The 15,284-nt window shown below is 44.7% G+C and overlaps 1 protein-coding gene across 1 annotated transcript; it reads right to left on the reverse strand.

Moving 5' to 3' along the window:
- Window positions 1–8,350: 8,350 nt before the first annotated feature.
- LOC144482922 (uncharacterized) lies at window positions 8,351–10,766 on the reverse strand. The gene is made up of 2 exons (XM_078201783.1): window positions 10,689–10,766; window positions 8,351–9,171 (listed from the first exon to the last, which is right to left on the reverse strand). The coding sequence occupies exon 2, from the start codon at window positions 8,830–8,832 to the stop codon at window positions 8,494–8,496; it is 339 nt and encodes a 112-aa protein (XP_078057909.1). The 5' UTR covers window positions 8,833–9,171; window positions 10,689–10,766; the 3' UTR covers window positions 8,351–8,493.
- Between the last annotated feature and the right edge of the window lie 4,518 nt (window positions 10,767–15,284).

Below are 15,284 nucleotides of genomic sequence, written 5' to 3' on the forward strand. Positions count from 1 at the left end.
TGAACTCGCTGGTGCATCAGAAGTTTGGATGAGGAAGGGAAACCCTTCCCACACTCAGAGCAGATGAATGGTCTCCCCCCAGTTTGAACACACTGGTGTGTCAGAAGGATGGATGACTGAGTAAATCCCTTGCTACACTCAGGGCAGGTGAACAGCCTCTCCCCAGTGTGAATTTGCTGGTGTACAGTGAGATGAGATGATCGCTTGAATGCAGACCCACAGTGGAAGCATCTGAACGGTCTCTCATCAGTGTGAACAGGTTGATGCTGCATCAAGTCCTGGGAACTTTTAAAGTGTTTTCCACAGTCTGGACATGTAAAAGGTCTCTCATCAGTGTGAACTCGCTGGTGTGTCAGCAGTTTGTATTGCTGAGTAATCCTTTCCCACACATGGAACAGGTGAATGGCCTCTCATTGCTGTGAACACGTTGATGGCCCATCAGTTCCCCAGAACATTTGTAACACTTCCCACAGTCTGAGCATTTAAATGGTCTCTCCTCAGTGTGAACTCGCTGGTGATTTAACAGGGTGGATGACTGAATGAATCCCTTCCCACACACAGAACAGGTGAACGGCCTTTCCCCAGTGTGAAGTCGCTGATGTGTCAGAAGGTAGGATTGACGAGTGAATCCCTTCCCACATTTGAAGCAGGTGAACGGTTTCTCCCCAGTGTGACTGAGCCAATGACTTTCCAGGCCAGACGGGGATTTGAATCCCTTCCCACAATCCCTGCATTTCCACGGTTTCTTCCTGGATTGACTGCATTTGTGTTTCAACAGGTCAGATGATTGGCTGAAGCCTTGTCCACACACAGAACACGTGTATGGATTTTCCCCACTGTGAACGGTGCTTGTTCCTTCCATGTTCAAAATCAAATGATATTCAGGTTACGATAAATTGGAAAACTCCACCAGGTTGTGATGTGATGTTTCGTTTCAATTTCCCGACTGCAAATCCTGCTCTTCTAAAACCCTGTATAACTGTTTCAAAACAGAAAAAAAGGGAGTGAGAGAGAACTCATAAAAACACAGGCAGTTTGTGAAATTGAACTGAATTAATCTGGTCATTTGTACGTCCGTCACTGGGAAAAAGTGACAATGAAAACTGCTGGATTGTTGTAAAAATGCAACTTATTCACTGATATCCTTCGGAGAAGGGAACCTGCCACACGGTCTGGGTCTACAGAAGACTGTCTCCACTAATTTCAAAACTGTTCCTGAACACCAAGGTCTGGGTCATTTGTGTACATTAGGAAGAGCAGGGTGTTAACACCAGCTCCTGAGAACTCCCAAACATCCATTAACCAATATTTCATGAGTTTCCTGTCCCGTGGACAATTTTATGTCAATGTTGTTACTGTCCCTTTCATTCCACGAGTCATAACTTTGTTCCTAAGTCTGTTGTGCAGCAATTTATCTAATGCCTTTTGGAAGTCCATGTTCACCATATTAATAGCATTATCCTCAACACTGGTGTCTTAACCTCATCAAAAAACAGGTTAAGCAGGTTAGTTCCCTTCACAAATCCATGCTGGCTTTCCTTATTAACCCACATTTACTCAGGTGACTATTAAATTTGTCCTCAATTATTGTTTCAGGAATTTTCCCTTTCGCCAAGATTAAACTGACTATAGTTTCTGGGATTATCTTCACACCAGTTATTGGCCACCCACCTAATCTGCACATCTTTAGACTGTGGGAGGAAATATGGGGGAGGACATGCAAACTCCACACAATCACCCGAGGCTGGAATCGAACCTGGGTCTCTGGCGTTGTGTTGCAGTAATGCTTAACCACTGTGCCACCCCAGAAATCTGAAATCTTTCCCAACAGACAGAGCAGACAAACCTTTGACCTTTCACATTCAAAAGCTGATGATATTCAGATTCTAAAGAACGGGATGGCTGCCAGATGTGATGTGATCTTCGGTTTGAATTTTCCAATTGTCGTATTCTGTAAATCAAGATTACAAAACAAAAATCACTGTTAATCCAGGACAGAAATTTAGAAGAGATAAATATTTCTCTTGGGTTGAGTTTTCTGTGTGTAAATCCTCCCCTTCTAACTCCCTGTAAAAGGAGTTTCCAAAGTCCAGCCCTGTCAGTCCAGGAGAGAAATTCACAACATTCTCTCCTCCTGCTGACTGGGAGCAGCGAGCATGCGCACTCCTGCACATCGCCCCAGAAAAGATGGTGGCCGTTAACCCGGGTTTGTTACCGAGCGAAGCGGCGCGGAGCAGCTGTTGCCGCAGAGATACAAATGCGGGACCGTTAGCACCTTATGCTGCTTTCAGATCCATTACGGTGCTTATGAAGCTTCTCCACCCACCCACCAGCTCTATCTCTCCGGCCACGCCGGAAACTCACCGTCTGTGAATCGGCCAAAGCTCATCCACACTGCGCATGTACTCCATATTCTGTGATTGACGGCAGCTCCGGACCAATAGGAAGAGGGGGTAGGGCTGGAGGACCGAGCGGAAGCGGCTGGTCCTCCAACCAATCGGAGTGAATGAGGGGCGGGGCTGGAGGACTGAGCGGGAGCGGTTGGTCCTCCAACCAATCGGAGTGAATGAAAGGCGGGGCTGAGCCCGGATCTCCCTCATTGGTTGAAACTCTGCATCATTGTGAAGGCTGCTTTGTGACAAACTCCAGGAGAAAACTGGACCTTTCTGTTTGTGGCTTTACTCACCTGAAGAAGGGGCTTGGTGCTCCGAAAGCTTGTGTGGCTTTTGCTACCAAATAAACCTGTTGGACTTTAACCTGGTGTTGTTAAACTTCTTACGGTGCGGAGCAAACAGATCAACATTTGTCACTGAGATGGGTTCATTCAACACAGACAGCAGGGATTAATTCAAGAATTAAGCGCAGCAATTATTTATCTTTGAACTCATCCCTTGGAGAACAGAATTTCAATTTGAATGCACAATTTGATTTATTATTGTCACATGTATTAGCACAGTAAGAAGTGCTGCATTTGTACAGGGCATTGGTGAGGCCGCAGCTGGAATACTGTGTGCAGTATTGGTCCCCTTATTTGGGGAAGGATATATTGGCCTTGGAGGGAGTGCAGGGAAGGTTCACCAGGTTGATACCAGAGATGAGGGGTGTTGATTATGAGGAGAGACTGAGCAGATTGGGTTTGTATTCGTTGGAATTTAGAAGGCCGAGGGGGGAATCTTATAGAGACCTATAAGATAATGAAGGGGCTGGATAGGGTAGAGGTGGAGAGATTCTTTCCACTTAGAAAGGAAACCAGAACTAGAGGGCATAGCCTCAAAATAAAGGGGTGTCAGTTTAGGACAGAGTTGAGGAGGAACTTCTTCTCTCAGAGGGTGGTGAATCTCTGGAATTCTCTGCCCACTGAAGTGGTGGAGGCTATCTCGTTGAATATGTTTAAATCACGGATAGATGGATTCCTGATCGGTAAGGGAATTAGAGGTTATAGGGATCAGGCGGGTAAGTGGAACTGATCCACTTCAGATCAGCCACGGTCTTATTGAATGGCGGGGCAGGCACGAGGGGCTAGATGGCCTACTCCTGCTCCTATTTCTTATGTTCTTAAGTCTCACAACACCAGGTTAAAGTCCAACAGGTTTATTTGGTAGCAAAAGCCACAAGCTTTCGGAGCGCTGCTCCTTCATCAGGTAAGTGGGAGTTCTGTTCACAAACAGGGCATATAAAGACAGAAACTCAATTGACAAAATAATGGTTGGAATGCGAGTCTTTACAGGTAATCAAGTCTTAAAGGTACAGACAATGTGAGTGGAGAGGGGGTCAAGCACAGGTTAAAGAGATGTGTATTGTCTCCATCTTGTAAATTTTGGAAATTGAATTTGTGTCTTTATATGCCCTGTTTGTGAACAGAACTCCCACTTACCTGATGAAGGAGCAGCGCTCCAAAAGCTAGTGGCTTGTGCGACCAAATAAACCTGTTGGACTTTAACCTGGGGTTGTGAGACTTCTTACAGCGTGGAGCAAACAGCTCAACATTTGTCACTGAGATGTGGGAACATCAAACAATTCACAAACAATTCAAGAGCTAAATTAAAGGAATAACCGTGCAGACAGGTTAAAACAAGGGAGAGAGTCCCTGGTTTCAATTAATGAACTGACAGGAGGTTTAGGACAAGTTAGAGAGAAGTTTAATACTGTCATCAAAGAACAAAGAACAATACAGCACAGGAACAGGCCCTTCGGCCCTCCAAGCCTGCGCCGCTCATGTGCCCACTAGACCATTCTTTTGTATCCCTCTATTCCCAGTCTGTTCATGTGGTTATCTAGATAAGTCTTAAACAATCCCAGTGTGTCTGCCTCAATCACCTTGCTTGGCAGTGCATTCCAGGCCCCCACCACCCTCTGTGTAAAATACGTCCCCCTGACATCTGTGTTGAACCTTGCCGAACCTGTGCCCCCTTGTGTTCGTCACCTCTGACCTGGGAAAAAGCTTCCCACTGTTCACTCTATGCCCTTCATAATTTTATACACAATTTTATATTATTCAGGAACGACTGATTTCAAAGACAATCTCTTTGGGTGGGGGGGGGGGGGGGAGGGAGGGAGAAGGGGGTGGAGGGAGAAGGGGGTGTATGAATTCAAAGTGGCTAAAAGATGCAAGGTTTCTACGTTGGACAATCACATTAAAATCTAACAGATGCGGGTGTGAAATGGTGTTAGCTGGGAAGAGCATGATCAGTTTATTGCACCAGGAAGCCTTAAAATCAGATTGATTTGTGTTTCACAACTGATTTTGGACGGCACGGTGGCACAGTAGTTAGCACTGCTGCCTCACAGCACCAGGGACATGGGTTCAATTCTTGGCTTGGGTCACTATCGATGTAGAGTCTGCACATTCTCCCTGTGCGGGTTTTCTCTGGATGCTCTGGTTTTCTTGTGCTGGTTTGGTGCATTGACTATGCTAAATTCTCCTTCAGTGTCCCCGAATAGGTGCCGGAGTGTGGCGACTGGGGAATTTTCACTGTAACTTCATTGCAGTGTTAATGTAAGCCTACTTGTGACACTAATAAAAAAGAACTTTAAAACTAATATTCCTGCTGGAGAGTCACATGAGAAAGTCTGTTATCTAACACCTCAAGTGCACAAAACAGAGAAAGATCCCAAATGTAAGAAACTGTGCAATCATTTGTAAATATATTTTACATGTTGACATTGTAACAGTCAGCTTCCACCACATTGAAGTCAGTGGAAGGGGAGAAATGGTTAAAGGTTCCATATAGAAATGTAACTTGATGTGTCCAAGATTATGAGGGGCATGGACAGGGTGCAGAGGGAGCAGCTGTTCCCCTTAGTTGAACAGTCAGTTACGAATGGACACAAGATAAAAGTGGGGGGTTGGAGGTTTAAGGGGGATTTGAGGAAAAACTTTACCCAGTGGGTGGTGACAGTCTGGAATGCACTGCCTGAGAGGGTGGTGGAGGCGGGATGCCTCACATCCTTCAAAAAGTACCTGCATGAGTGCCTGGCCATAACATGGGCCAAGTGCTGGCAAGTGGGATTAGGTGGGCAGGTCAAGGCCTTTCATGCATCAGTGCAGACTCGATGGGCCAAAGCGCCTCTTCTGCACTGTAGTAATCTGTGATTCTGTTACCATTATCTTACATTGGTAGATTCACAAATGTTACACTAACATTTTGAAACTTAAACCTGCCATTTTACTCAGTCAGGAACAGATCCCAGTTTTACACCAATCTCTGATTTGACAGCCCGTTTCCATTCTTCACTGTAGTTCTTCCTGACTCTAAAACACATTGTAAAGGAGTTTCTGTTCCGTGTCCAGGAGCTCAGAGTCACGGAAGAGAGCGGCTGGGACACATCTCTCACGCACCTCAGGATTAACCCACAGGGGACTTTGCTGTCAGTGAAGAGAGATGAGATAAAGATAAAGTGGGGAGTGGGCCCACTTGTGCTTCAGCGGGGGAGGGATAAACAAATGAATTCCATCCCACAGTCCCCACATTTCCATGGTTTCCCCCCAGCTTGACTGTGCTTTTATCTTGTGTCCCCTGGTAACTGACTATTCAACTAAGGGAACAGCTCTCCCTCTGCATCCTGTCCATGCCCCTCTTTCTTCAGGTGGCGATGCCGGCGTTGGACTCAGGTAAACACAGTAAGAAGTTTAACAACACCAGGTTAAAGTCCAACAGGTTTATTTGGTAGCAAACGCCACTCATTTCTTCAGCCAGAGAGTGGTGAATCTGTGGAACTCTTTGCCACAGAAGGCTGTGGAGGCCAGGTTATTGAGTATCTTTAAGACAGAGATAAATAGATCCTTGATTAACAAGGGGATCAGGGGTTATGGGGAAAAAGCAGGAGAATGGGGATTAGAAAAGTATCAGCCATGATTGAATGGCGGAGCAGACTCGATGGGCCGAGTGGCCTAATTCTGCTCCGATGTCTTATGGTTTGAAAGACAGACCAAAGTGTTGTTTGTCCCTCTCAGTGTGACCCTGAAGGACTGTGTCCAGGTTGAAGTTCTCTTCCTGCCATATGATCCTCCCCCAGATTATCCTTTCTGAACTCCAGCCTTGTGTTGTTAAACACTCAGGTGGGAAAGACAAAAATATACAATAGGTTTAAACAAAGCTCAGTTACTTGACAGTCTCCATTCCAGTTCTTGGGATTGTTAATATCAGCAGGAACAAATTCCAACTGTCAGAATTAACATGGTTCAGTCCCGGCTGTGATTAACAGCAGCAATTACAGCAGAATCCCTGACTCAGTGACAAAGAAGCTCCATGAGTCCTCATACTTGCTGTTGAGGTGACGATGGAGGAGACAGTGGAGGAGGGGAGCCCTTCAAAAGGAACTAACCTGTGTTAGAGAAATTATAAACATTCATCAAACCGTATTTCACACATCGCCGGTTTATTTGACTTTTAACCCACAATATAAGCTCTACAACTGGGCTGGGGCTGATTAACATCAGCAGAAACAGGTGCCAATGAGAACGGTTCAGTCCTGTGTGTGATTAACAGCAAATCCAGTCACTCATGAACTTGCTGGTGTTTCAGCAGCTGAGATAACGGAGTAAATTCCTTCCCACACACAGAGCAGGTTAACAGTCTCTCCCCAGTGTGAACCTCGCTGGGTGTTTCAGCAGGATAGATGACTGAGTGAATCCCTTCCCACACTCAGAACAGATAAACAGCCTCTCCCCATTACGAATTTGCTGGTGCTTCAGCAGATTGGATGAATCAGTGAATCCTTTTCCACACTCAGAGCAGGTAAAAGCTCTCTCCCCAGTGTGAACTTGCTGGTGATTCAGCAGGATAGATGAACTAGTGAATTCCTTCCCACACTCAGGGCATGTGAATGGCCTCTCCCCTGTGTGAACACACTGGTGTGTCAACAAGATGGATGAGGCAGTAAATCCCTTCACACACTTATGGCAGGAAGAAGGCCTCTCCCCAGTGTGGGTCCACTTCTGTTTCAGCAGGGGCGGGGGAATGAACAAATGAATCCCTTCCCACAATCCCCACATTTCCATGGTTTCCCCCAGCTTGACTGTGCTGGTGTCTTGACAGGCCAGGTGACTGGCTGGATCCTTGTCCACTCACAGAACACATGTACGGTTTCTCCCCACTGTTAACCGTGCTTTCCCCTTCCATGTTCAAATTACATTAATATTCAGATTACAATTATTTAGACAATAGCGTCAGATGCTGCTGCGATGTTTTGTTTGAGTTTTTTGCCTTCCACCACTGAGCTTCTGAAGTCCTGTGAAAAAAATGTCCAAAGTTAAAGATTGATCAAAGACAAATATTTTTCTTAGTTTAGGTTTACGATGTGTAAATCCTGCCCCTCTAAGTCCATTTGAAAGGAGTTTCCAAAATCCATCACAGCGAGTCCAGGATAGAAATTCACAACATTCCCTCACAGGGACAGTGATGATCGTTAACTGAAAAAGGTAAGAATTAGGAGCAGGAGTCGGCGATTCAGCCCCTCAAGCCTGCTCCGCCATTCAATCTGATCATGGCTGATCTCACCTCTGTCTCAATTCCACTTGGGAAGGTCCACCTGATGTTCCAGATAGATTGGAAGAAACAGATTTTATAATAACTAATTGGAAATGAGGGAAGGAAGCACAATATCTGTTACGAGGGAGATCAGTGTAAGCTGTACAAATAGAAAAGGTCAGATAACTGGATGGAGAATAAACGCTGTGTTTGATTTTATTCAACAGGGACAAAATGTGGATGGTCACCGTGTTCCTGGACTGTGTCCAGCCTGAAGTTCTGTTCCTGCCGTACAATCCTCCCCCAGATTGTCCTTTTTGTGCCCCAGACAGGTGATGTTAAACACTCAGGTGGGAAAGATAAAAATCTAAAACAATAGGTTCAAAACAAAGCTGGTTTATTGGACATATAACCAGAATATAAAACTTCAGTTAAATTATTTTCAGCAGAAGGAAACGCTAACTGTCAGGATGAACATGGTTCAGTTCTGGATGTGATTAACAGCAGAATCTAATCCCTGCAGTCATTTGTGAAGCCGCTGGTGTCTCACCAGGTGGGGTGACTGAGTGAATCCCTTCCCACACATGGAGCAGTTAAACAACTTCTCCCCAGTGTGAACTCGCTGGTGTCTCACCAGGTGGGATGAATGGATGAATGCTTTCTCACACGTGGAGCAGGTGAATGGTCTTTCCTCATTGTGAGTGGTTTGGTGTCTCAGAAGGTCGGATGACCGAGTGAATCCCTTCCCGCACATGGAGCAGAGGAACGGTCTCTCCCCAGTGTGAGTGTGTCGATGATATTCCAGCCGAGATTGGTATTTGAATCCCTTCCCACAGTCCCCACATTTCCATGGTTTCTCCATGGTGCCAGTGTCATTGTCTCTCTCCAGGTTGGATGATCAGTTGAAGCCTCAACCACACATAAACCACGTGTACAGTTTCTCCTCGCTGCGAATGGTGTGATGTTTTTTTCAGGCTGTGTAACTGGTTTAAGCTCTTTCCACAGTCAGTTCACTGGAACACTCTCACTCGGGTGTGTGTGTGTCTCGGTGCTTTTCCAGTCACACTGATGTTTGAACAGAAAAGCATTTTTCCTTCCACATTGAACAGTCGATGATATTCAGGTTCTGATGAATTGTGTCACTCTGAAGATCTTAAAAATTATTTTTTTTCCTATCTGTAAATCCTCCTCTTCGAACATCCTGTGGAAACAGTTTACATAGAATTACACAGAATATACATAACAGAAACTGGCCATTTGGCCCAGTCAGTCTCTGCTGGTGTTGATACTCCTCAAGCGTCTCCTTCCATTCCACCTCCCTCAGCTCAGTCTTTCACTTTCGTGTTCTATTCTTTTCCCTCTTATCCACTCATTTTGTTTCATTTTGAAAGGTTTTTTGCCACAACTATTTCCTGTAGTAGTGAGTTCCACATTGTAGCTGCTCTGATCAACACATTTCTCCTTATTTCCCCTATTGGATTTGTCAGTGACTATCTTACATTTCTGGCCCCTCATTTTGGATGATTCTACTTATTTATTTATTAGTGTCACAAGTAGGCTTACATTAACACTGCAATTAAGTTACTGTGAAAATCCCTGCGTCGCCACACTTCAACGACGGTTCGGATACACTGAGGGAGAAGTTAGCATGGCCAATGCACCTAACCAGCACGTCTTTTGGACTGTGGGAGGAAACCCACGGAGAATGTGCAGACTCCGAACAGGCAGTGCCCCAAGCTGGGAATTGAACCCAGGTCTCCGATGCTGTCAGGCAGCAGTGCTAACCACTGTGCCACCCATTCTCCCACACAAGGAAACATTCTATCCACATCTACAGTGTTCCCACATGGCAGACTGGGCAGGAACATCAAATCTCAAAAGATCCACGAGCAAGTTACATTTTGGATACAAAATTGCCTCAATAGCAGGAAATGCTAAAATGGATATTTTTTGTGATGGAAGATGGTGACACAGTGGTAATATCACAGGACTAGTAATCCAAAGGCCCAGGCTAATATTCTGGGGACCCAGAAACCATCCGAAACCTCCATGGGCTGCTGTGGTTAGGGAAGACAGATTGTCATCACCTTCTCAAAAGTATTCAGCAATGATAATAAATGTCAGTGACACCTGCATACTGTAATAAATGAAAATGAAAAGAGCTGCAGCCTGTTTCCAGTAATTCAGTTTTATTAGTGTGCTAACATGACTAAAATATATTATCTAAGTCATACACGAGGTCATACAATTACTCGCTGATAGGATTCACTTGGTCAGTTCCTATGTGATTGCAGGGGTTGGTTTCTGCAGTTCTTGCCACTGCTTTGTGAACTCTTGATTCTCCACCAATTCGCACTTTCCTTCTTTCTATGGAGGATCTGTGCACTTGGATTTACATATTATTTGGTTCCTAACTTCATTTATTTGCCTCGCCGCCCTAATCCCCACATCATAGCAGAAAAATTAATTTGGACAGTAGATGGTGGGTACTTTACCCAGAGTTCTCCGCGGCAGTGGATGTCCCCTATCCAGGGCAGTGCGCAAACGCAATAGCGCTCTGTATTCGGAGCATGCGCAGCAATGGCCACGGAGTGTTCGTTGTTCGTCGTATCTCCAAACGGGTAAGAATATGGTGACCCAGAGGGAGCGATAGTGCCAACCGTGGAACGGGGAATGTTTCGAAACACGTGGTGAAAGCCTCAAACCCCAAATACTGACCTGAAGGTCCCGTGTCTGCAGCTCCGTGTCTGTTTCCCGGGACAAAGCCGTCGTTAACGGCCGCCATCTTGTTCCAACGGGGAATGGCGCGCATGCGTGCCCCCTTGGTGACGCAATAGAGGGCGGGGCTTCAGTGACTGTTTCCAATGAGGTCCGAGTTCCCGCAGAGTCACAGGAACCAATAGAAAGTTTCAACATTTATTTATTAGTGTCGCAAGTAGGCTTACATTAACACTGCAATGAAGTTACTGTGAAAATCCCCCAGTCGCCACACTCTGGCGCTTGTTCGGGTACATTGAGGGAGAATTTAGCACGGCCAATACACCTAACCAGCACGTCTTTCGGATTGTGGGAGGAAACAGAAGCACCCGGAGGAAACCCACGCAGACACGGGGAGAACGTGCAAACTCCACACAGACAGTGACCCAAGCTGGGAAAGCACTCGGGGTCCCTGGCGCTGTGAGGCAACAGTGCTAACCACTGTGCTGCCCAGAGGAGTTTGTGGATCATTAACGTTTAAAGTTTATTTATTAGTGCCGCAAGTAGGGTAAATTAACACTGCAATGAAGTTACTGTGAAAATCCCCTAGTCGCCACACATCGGTACCTGTTCAGGTACACTGAGGGAAATCTGGGTGGCCCTTTTGGCAAGTGGTGTGCCACAGGAATCACTGCTGGGAACTGAACTGTTTACAATATATAGAAATGACTTTAATGAAGGAATTGCAGCAATGATTGCCAAATTTGATGATCACACAAGATAAGCCATAGAAGCATTGAATCCGTACAGTGGAGAAGGAGGCCATTTGGCCCATAAGGTCTGCCCTGACTCTCCAAAAGAGCACCTTACCCAGGCCCACCACCAGCCCTATCCCTATAATGCCACACATTTCATCATGGTTAGACTACCTAACCTACACATCTTTGGACACTAAGCATGGCCAATCTACTATAAGCAGGAAAATAAGTCGTAAAGATGACATAAGGAGACTACAAAAATATACACATAGGATAAGTGAGTGGGCAAAAAACTGGTAAATGGAGTAGAATTGGGCAACTGTGAAATGTCCACTTTGGCAGGAAGAATAAAAGATAAACTTATCTAAATGGTGAGAGATTGCAGAGCTCTGAGGTGCAGAGAGACCTTTGTGTCACAGTGCATGAATCACAGAAGGCTCTTATACAAGCAGGGCAAGTAATTAGGAAAGCTAATAGCATGTTACCATTTATTGTGAGGGAGTTGATTGCAAAAGTAACCAGGTTATGCTTCAGTTGTGCAGGGCATTGGTGAGACCACATTTAGAATATTGTGTACAGTGTTGGTTACTTATTAAAGGAAGGATGTCAATATGTTGGAAGCAGTTCAGAGAAGGTTTAACAGACTAATAGCAGCAATGGGTGTATTGTCTTGTAAGGAAAGGTTGAACAGACTTGGCTTGTATCCACTGGAGTTTAGAATACCAAGGGGAGACTTGACTAAACCATTATAAGATCCTGAGGTGTCTTGACAAGGTGGTTGTGAAGAGGCTGTTTCCTTCTGCGAGAGAACTTAGAACTAGGGGTCACTGTTTAAAAATAAGGAGTCGTCCGTTTAAACCAGAGGTCAGGAGAAATTCTTTCACTCAGAGGGTTGTGAGTCTTTGAAACTCTCTTTCTGAAAAAGTAGTGGAAGCAGAATCTTTGAATATTTTTAAGGCAGAGGTGGATAGATTCTTGGTAAGCAAGGGGGTGATAGATTATCAGAGGTAAGCATCTTGCAGATTTGAGGTTACCATCAAATCAGCCACAGTATTAATAAATGGTGGAGGGGCTGAATGGCCTACTTCAGCTCCTTGTTCATGTGTTTGTAAAAAACATTCTGGTTTAGTTAAGAACATTCCCTTTCCTTTTGTGAGGACTTTGTTGCTGATTTTAGCTTATTTTAGTTTAATTGGATCACATATTTGGAAGAACAGAGGGTGGGAATGTTGCACAGAAACTAGATATTTCTGTTCTGAATTTCTATCCTGGACTGAGTGATACTGACACCATCAATTCTTTTTACAGGGAGTTAGTAGGAGATGATCTGAAGACAGAAAAACATTTCTTTGCGATCAGTCAGATTCACTGAATTAATCAAGAGCTAAATATCATCAACCTTTCACTGTGGAAGGAGAAATGTTTCTCTGTTCTGCCTGTGGGGAAAGATTTCAAGCATTGGTGTGACTGGAAAAGCACCGAGATACACACACACACGAATGAGAGTGTTCCAGTGAACTGACTGTGGAAAGAGCTTTAACCAGTTACACAGCCTGAAAGAAAATCATACCATTCCCAGCGGGGAGAAACCATACACGTATTCCATGTTTGGACGAGGCTTCAACTGATCATCCAATCTGGAGAGACACAAGGATACCGGCACCATGGATAAACCATGGAAATGTGGGGACTGTGGGAAGGGATTCAGTTACCCATCCCAGCTGGAAACCCATCGACGTGCTCACACTGGAGAGAGACCATTCATCTGCTCCACATGTGGGAAGGGATTCACAAAGTCATCCAGCCTAGGGTCACACCAGAGAGTTCACAGTGACAAGAGACCATATAAGTGCTTTTACTGTGGGGATTGCTTTAAAACCTCTCCAGATCTAGTGAAACACCAGCTTGTTCACACTGACAAGAGACCATTCAGCTGTCCTCACTGTGAAAAGAGATTCAGACAATCATCTCACCTTATTCAACACCAGCGAGTTCACACTGGGGAAAGAATGTTCAGGTGCTCTGTGTGTGGGAAGCAGTTCACTCAATCATCCAATCTCCAGACACACCAACACACTCATAGTGGGGAGAGGCCGTTCACCTGCTCAGAGTGTGGGGAGGGATTCAATCGGTCATCCAACCTGCTGAGACACCAGCGAGTCCATGTGTAACTGCAGGGGTTGAATGCTGTTGTTAATCCTTTTTTTATTTCTCCTGTAACTGGACAGGAGTTAGATGTTCTTCACAGGGCAGGTGGTGTGCCAGAACTGCAGCATGAGAGTTTGTGCAAACCTGGACAATCATATCTGTGGCGAGTGTCTGCAGCTGGCGGAATCTGTGCTCAGGGTTATTGAGCTGGAGTCTGAGCTGCTGAAATTGTGGGGCATCAGAGAGGGAGAAAGTCACCTGCACACTTTCCTCCCCAAGGTTCAGGAGCTATTTACAGTTAATCAATGGTTAGGATATATCAGAATATGTAAAATAAATCAGTTTTAGTGTCCGTGTCTCACAGGAGCCAGTTACAATGACACAGTTTGAGGGAGATTCAGTGACCATTAATTAGAGTTTTTCGAGCACAGCTCATTCATATTCCTTACGGCTGTACCATCAAGTCCAGGATAAAGCTCCTAACTTCTTCATCCGCATCCCTAATTACGGAAGTGTTTTTAGAGCAGAGGGTATGGGGACTTAATTTTCTGCATCATTCGACAGTTTGAAAAGTGAGGAACCATCCATGAGCTGCTGTCTGACAGCACGGTAAATTACTGCGGGCTGAGAGACACAGAGACAGGAATCAGAGGGAACCATGTACAAAAATGGAACAAGCTGAATGGAGAAATGTGCTGTGCAGGGAGATATGCGGAGTTCCAGTATTTTACTGAAAATAGTGTCCAGACAATGTGTTCTCAAGACAGCTCCCATTGACTCCAGTTAGAGAAGTGTAAGGGATAATCATTAAGACAACATATATTGGAAGGAATAATTATTAGGACAAGTAGGAGATAATAATTAACATGGAAGAGATAATCACTACTTAAGAAGCTCTCATATATCATCACATATCTTATTAAGCATACACTTGTACCCTTTTAAGTGCACAATACCTTACCAGGTCAGTACACATGGATACTCACATAAATGAACATAAAGGCTAAAAGAAGTCAAGCAAACACACAGAAGCTGAAAGTAATTTCTTAAATAAACGTGAGAAAGTCAGACAACGGGAAAAAAGACTTGGCATAGCAGGATGCCCTACAATGGTTGAACAAACAACAACCTTGGCTGATTAGACAATAAACTTCAGATAAGAAGGCAAGATGTAACCACAATGATATCATAGCACATTCATTAGTGACCAATCAGAAAGAAGGCAGATAACGTAGGTCTAGTAAACCATGGTGGCTAACGAAAAGTGGCCTTGGGGTCTGCAACAAAAAAACCTTGACTGTAAGATAAGAATGATGAAATATGAAGCTAAATGTGGATAAAAAGGACTGTCAGAGCACTGGTTTTTTGGATTCATCTGGAAATCCCGGCTTTATTGAAATGTATTAGCTAATAAAGCCTTGCTGCCTGGAAGATCAAGACTCAGACTCTCTATTCTGATTGATGAACTCTTCTTGCCGTCCACGGGGAACCACGGCAGAAGTCAGATTCCATTCAATGCCCATGTATTTTCCTGCTCTATTTGATATGTCAGTAACAGGATGACAAGACAAAATCTTCTCCTTGTATGTCCTCAGTAGAAGGTTCAGCCTGATTCGTCAGAGTGAGCAAAATAAACTGAACTCTTCATTTATATTCAACACCTGTATTCTTTCCATATGACGACTTATTTCAAATTAATTGAAGATCAAAC

This window comes from Mustelus asterias, unplaced genomic scaffold (assembly GCF_964213995.1).
Source record: "Mustelus asterias unplaced genomic scaffold, sMusAst1.hap1.1 HAP1_SCAFFOLD_43, whole genome shotgun sequence".
Taxonomy (NCBI): Eukaryota; Metazoa; Chordata; class Chondrichthyes; order Carcharhiniformes; family Triakidae; genus Mustelus; species Mustelus asterias.

Bases quoted from the DNA above. Each gene is read 5' to 3' on its own strand.
- LOC144482922 (XM_078201783.1), bottom strand. From the start codon at position 8,832: ATGGAGAAACCATGGAAATGTGGGGACTGTGGGAAGGGATTCAAATAC.